Genomic DNA, 6,395 nt, shown 5'->3' on the forward strand with positions numbered 1-6,395 from the left:
TCAACCAAAAATCGAAAATATTATCATATTAATTGTTAAAATAATTAAACAACCAATTTATGACATTTAATTTAGTGATAAATTAATCTCAGAACCAAAATATATAATTTTTATATATCGACAAGACTTTGAAAAATTAAAATAGTGATCCGAATAACTTTTAAGAGACTAATTTAGTCGTTATTTTTTTAAAAAAAAAAATTAACACAGTACTCATGTTCATGTAAGATAAATTTAATGTTATTTTCATTCATTAGATTTATTTTTAGTTTTATTTTGTTATATTAATTTAATTTTTTTAATCCTTTGAATTTTCAAAATGCATTATTTTAATTTCTATTTAAATCGTTTATTTTTATTAGTATTTTAAATAATTAATTTAACACAGCTATAAATAGTTATTATCTTTATTTTATTTAAAAATAAAAAATCCTAATCTTTCTCTTTTCCTTTCCCTAAACACCTATAGCCACCGTAACCCCCTATGCCCACCGTCGCCGTGGCGCACCACCACCGCCGTCGCCTTCCCCACAACGCCGTCAGATAGGATATGCGACCACCACCACCGCCACCTTGTCGATGGAGGTCTTCTTTTGGTCAGATCTGGAAAAAAATGCTCAGATCTGAAAAAAAAAACACAGATCTTGCGTGTTTTGGTTGTAGGTGCGGCGGACGACACAGAGGGAGGCTGTTGTAGACGAAGACGATGGCGCGGTCGGAGTCTTAGACTCATAGTCAAAACCTGCAACAAATCCAACCAATAACGCAAAAGAACCATCAACCCGCAACCAGAGCCAGAGTCGAAACCCCGGAACACCTCGTCGCCACTACGGAATCCGCCGCGTGCGCCAACCCACGACACCGCCGCCTGACCTCCTGCCACCGCCTTGAACCCTGAACCCGCAACCAGAGCCATTGTCACCACTACCGGATGATGGAGGTGATGACGATAGCGACGACTCTCATAAAAGGCATAACGACATAGGTGTAGAAGTGAGGACAAATGATCAGTTAAAACAATAAAAATAATGATGATGATAAAGATGATAATAATTAATAATAATATAATGGTGATAATAATATATTGATAATAATGATGATGATTTGCAGTAAAATTTATGATAATAATAATTATTTTCGTAATTTTATTAATACAATTATTTTAGAAATTGATAATCAATATTTTATGAATTTAATTGTTATTTGGCTATTTTGTTAGATATATGATGATATATCATATTTTAATTTAAAATTTAAATTTTTTTAATATAATGATTATTGTTATTTATTTTTTTATTTTTACGTAAGATAGGATTTGCTGGAGTCATGATAATTAAATAGTAATATTATTCATAATGGATGATTATAATACAAAGTTTTAAACAATAAGATTCTAGATATTCTCAATATTCTATCTTATCTCTACGATGTGCATTCCATAATTAAAAAAAAAAAATTCCTTCTCAATTTTTTTAGTCGATCTATATATAACACAGGTATCACTAGAGTCTAGAGACAATTAATCTTTTTTCTTCTCAATGTAAACTTCATTTTATCTTTATCTCCATTCTTGATATTTGTAAACCACGCTTTCAATCCATTATTTTATATCTTCATCTCTAACTCGAATCTCAATATTTTTTATATTAAATTGTTGAGAGTTGAAAATAATTTATATCACAATTTAAATATAATATATAACTTAATATAATTTATGTATTAATTTTTATGATTTTTAATTATATAAAAATAAATATTGTGATCCTATGCAATATAAAAGCTAAAATACTAATTCGGTAAGTGACTGAAGGGTGAATTGGTAAGGTTTTCAACTTTTCATGCAAAATCTATATGTATATCTTCGTACCCGTTAGGATTATCATTATCCTACAGATAATTCGTTAAACCTATATATGGTAGCTGTTAAGATGACAATTTATCTTTTTTATTTTATTTTAAATATATAAGATAAGATAACAATTTATCTTAGTTTTTTATGGCATCTATCATATAAAAATTGAATTTATATATAATTGGTCTTGCAAAGGATCCATGCATGCATGAGGAATAAACTTCTTATACTCTTTCATCCCCTCTTTTTTTATAACAATCGATGGAGCTTGTGGAGAGAGCCAAAGGTATTGAAGTTTCTACGGTTGAGAAGGATCCTCTGATCTCCACCATGCCTGAACACATCATTCATGAAATTCTCAGTCGACTTTCAATGCTAGACGTTGCTCGAACCAGTTGTCTTTCCAAGCAATGGAATAACTTTTGTGTCTCCTTTCCTTGCTTGAACATTGACCAGAGTGACTTTAATCATCTTCCTTTTCACCACTTCAAGAATACTATGCTCCACAAAGTTATGAGCATCAAAGAAGAAGAAGAACGTTTGGTTATCCACAAATTTAGGCTACGCATGCATTTTGAATACGTGCAAAATGCCACAAAAGAGATTGAAGAATGCACAAGACTAGTATTGCAGACGAGCACAGTCAAAGAGTTCGATTTCCAAATCATGCATCATTGTCTTTACGCGACTAAAGGTAATTGGTGCCAACTTTTTCATCATATTTATAATGCGAAGACGTTTGTGGTGCTAAGGTTAAGTGGTTTGACATTGATTCAGCCCTCTGATAGGGATATAATAAAGTTTTCCCACCTAGAAATTCTAAGGTTAGAAAATGTATGGGTAAAAAGAGAAAATGTCATTGATTGGTTGTTTACTAGTTGCCCTCTGATAAGGGAAATATCACTTGTTAGATGTAATGGTTTGAAGCATTTGAAGGTGTGTGGTAATCTTGGTCACCTCAAACAGCTAGAGGTTGTTTTTTGTCAAATGCTTGAGAGTGTTGAAATCCAAGTGCCAAGTCTAGAGAAGCTTGTGTTGTCCGAGATTGAAAGAAGAAGAGGAACTGAATTTTGTATGGCTTTGAGAATAGATTCGGAAACTAGTGAAACCTTAAGGGAGTTGACATTGTGCAATTCTACCATTGGAGGCTTAACCTTCACCCGTCTATTTTCTAGATGCTCAAAAGTTGAGTCTTTGGTACTGGAACGGTGCATCCGTTTTTTTAAGATTAAGATTGCAAGTCAGAAGTTGAGAAAACTTGTCGTGAAAAGGTGTTACGATCTTGTTGTGACAGACATTGAAGCTACCAATTTGACTTCATTCATGTTTTGCAATTATGTACCCAATAAAGTTTATCAAGATTTTGCTGTTGACAAACAAATCCAATATTGTGAGGAGATCAGTCAGCTACAAGAATGCTTGCTTGACTTTAACAAAGTGCTTATGAGCAAAAACATATGGACATATCTTTGGTTTGATAAATTTAACTACTCTGCAGACCAAAAGATGATTATCTACCCGCTGAAGGTAATAATTTACACGTAACCAATTCTTTTTAGTTTATTGTTTGATTTGGATTATTGTGAATGTTGTTTTTCACGTTGGTCACATTTTATTTGCCCCATGAATTAATTTAGAATTACAAAGGGTATGATGTTGTGGTATTGGAAGACTGGAGTTCGATGGCAGAACTTACACTTATGACCCAGATAAGTGAATCATCGTCAAGAACAACCATTACAACCATGAGTTTTCTTGATCTGGCTAGTTACGTGTTTGGGGATTGTGGCAAGGGCTTAAAAGGGGTTTTGGCCATCTCAATCTCTGGTAAAAGCATGTTACATGAGGTATCATAATTTGTTTTCTCTTATTTATAAAAAATTTAGAAAATTGATGTTGAAATATAACTACTAATTTCTAATTACTATTAATGCCTGCAGGTTCTAAATAACAAACCAAAACTTTCATGTACGCAATGCTCTTCTGTGGTCATAACAGAAATACTAATGGATGAATTCTTGTCCACCACATGTTGGCCTTCCTTCTCAAGAGCTGGTGCAACTCTGAAAGCAACATCATTTTCTGTTTCTTCCGTTTGACGTCATAACACAGGAATTGGTGGAGTTGAAACAAAGGAGTAAAGTACCTGGAAAGATGCACGCATGCATGTGATAATCTTATGTCACCATGCTTCTTTGTGCTGCAAAGATTCTCAAAGACTCTTATAATTCATCCTCACTTCTTTAGTTAGCTTTTGAGATTGAATAGTTAAGTTCAATCCAAATTCTAAGAAAAATCATGTAAGAAAATATTGGTTTTTAATTCTGCTTCGTTTCTATACGATGTTCTGCTTTATGTTTTTGCAGATACTGCTCTTCTAATCTTAGTTTAAAATGTGCGATCATTACTCATTGCTGTCAATTTGGCTCTCTTAATAATTAAATATATATATATATATGTATATATAATTTTTATTTTATGATTCCAATCATGTTAGAATCAATAATTTTTTTCAAGCAATAAAATAAGAATGTTTTATTTAAAGAATTTGATTAGGATACACATTATATTTCTAACTAACGAGCATGTGGATCAAGACACAAAAGCTTTTGGTACCTTAATCAAGGTGAGTTCTACACCTTCTACGTGAGTGAGTTAGTGAGTTTGGCTATTTATTTTAAAACTAATTTGTATCCATATCTGCATGATTTTTGCTCGAGTGTCACATTTTCGACATCCATAAGTCACTAGATGGATTATTTTTTTAACTAAAGATATTATTGAGACTGTAACTGAAATAATTAAGTAATATACAATGAAAATAAAATATTAATCGCAGAAAAGCCTTAACATTTAAAAGAGATAATTTGTCTTAATATTACTACACCGAACGAGTAATTAAAATCCATATAATGGAGATGGTGAATAATAAAGACTAAGCATATGATAGTGATGACTGGCTGAACCTAACAAATGAAGATGCTTGTTGAATCTACTCTTCATTCACCGCGACGCGTATGGTATCAGATCCATTAATCTTCATGAATTTGACCTTGTCATTTTCATGAATGGCCGGGGAAAAAGGTTACAATGTCATGCCATCCTTGACCAAGTTGACAATGATTGTTTGGAGGTGTTTGTCATAAGAGAGACCACCTTTCAAAGGTAGAATCTGGCAATATGACCACCATTTTTCGGTGGTTCGTCAGCCAGTACATAGTGAACAACATGATCTGGAATAATCTGCAGTACTAAAATTGCACTATTTGAGGGAAATTAATGGAAAAACAAAACACTTTATAACATTTGCATGATGAAGATTAATGCATTACCACTGTGACAATTGAGTTAATGTTCACAAGTGTCTTTTAGTGCATTACCACTGGTGCGGCTGCATTAACCATAGGTTCAGTTAATGTCTGGATGCATTTCGAAATACACAAAAAAAAAAAGTCACAAATTTAACAATTAGTATTTATTTGGGTTCGTTAAAAAAAATACTCAAACACTTTTTTAGATCATACTTAACCAGTGGTTGTTACAATCGTCAGCTGGATGTGGTGGTTGCCAAAACAAATGTTGCAACCTATTGTATTGTCATCATTAACCGTGTAACTCACAAACATCAATGGGTCCTTAGACATCAAATATGCCAAATATTTCAAGGCACCGCTAACATCAGATGCATGCTCCCTTCTTTGCCTAGCAAGTTGATTATGGACATCTTTTTTCAAATAACCAACCTTGTGATATCCCCCATCCTGGTTTGCCTATGAAGCATACATTAAAGGAGGTCGAATGCCAACTTTTCCAAAATTTTCATTTTGCATAATATCGCTTTTTGTCAGTTTTCTATGGGAAGGTATCATGGCACAATAGGACTCATCAAGCAACTCATGATCGTGATCGAAATCCAATTGACTAACATACCAACAATGCCTACTTACATTGTCAATGTGAACATGACACATTGCACCACACTCACACCTTGCTTCATTTCTAGATTCATGCTTCCTAGTTTCAGTAGTTAAACCTCTGTCTTGTCTTAGACCAGCCCTTGAACAAACAAATGTTTGTTGCACTACTTCCCCATTCTTGTCCCTAACTACATTTCTTTTCAGAACAGATAGAAATTATCATACATAAAAAAGTGTTACGTACCCTACACCTGTACCACCTTACCATATTTATTCAGGCACACATTGAAAAGACGTTTAGATCGGATAGCCCTTATTTATTCAGGCATTGTGCCAAACTCCACTAACTCACGCACGATAGAATTCGCCCTTAATGAAATGATCATGAATTCAAGTCCTTGTTATACACTAAAGTTAAATACTAATAATCTTTCAATAGTAGTCATATCTGACTTAGACAAAAAATTTCATTAAAGATACTTGTAATCTATCTGAGAAATATATGTAGCGTCCGATCCATAAAAAAAGATACGTTATCATCCAATTAATGTTTATAACAATTATTTTAATTGAAAGTAATATTTAAAGCATTTTACACTAACAAAGTAAGATTCTCACTAAAGATG

At 32.9% G+C, this 6,395-nt stretch overlaps 1 protein-coding gene across 1 annotated transcript; it reads left to right on the forward strand.

Moving 5' to 3' along the window:
- Positions 1-2,873: 2,873 nt before the first annotated feature.
- LOC102669865 (uncharacterized) lies at positions 2,874-4,174 on the forward strand. Its single transcript, XM_006586345.2, has 3 exons — positions 2,874-3,379; positions 3,490-3,699; positions 3,793-4,174. Exons 1-3 carry the CDS (start codon positions 2,927-2,929, stop codon positions 3,949-3,951), a joined length of 822 nt encoding a protein of 273 aa, XP_006586408.2. The 5' UTR covers positions 2,874-2,926; the 3' UTR covers positions 3,952-4,174.
- Positions 4,175-6,395: the final 2,221 nt, after the last annotated feature.

Source organism: Glycine max, chromosome 8 (assembly GCF_000004515.6).
Source record: "Glycine max cultivar Williams 82 chromosome 8, Glycine_max_v4.0, whole genome shotgun sequence".
Taxonomy (NCBI): domain Eukaryota; kingdom Viridiplantae; phylum Streptophyta; class Magnoliopsida; order Fabales; family Fabaceae; genus Glycine; species Glycine max.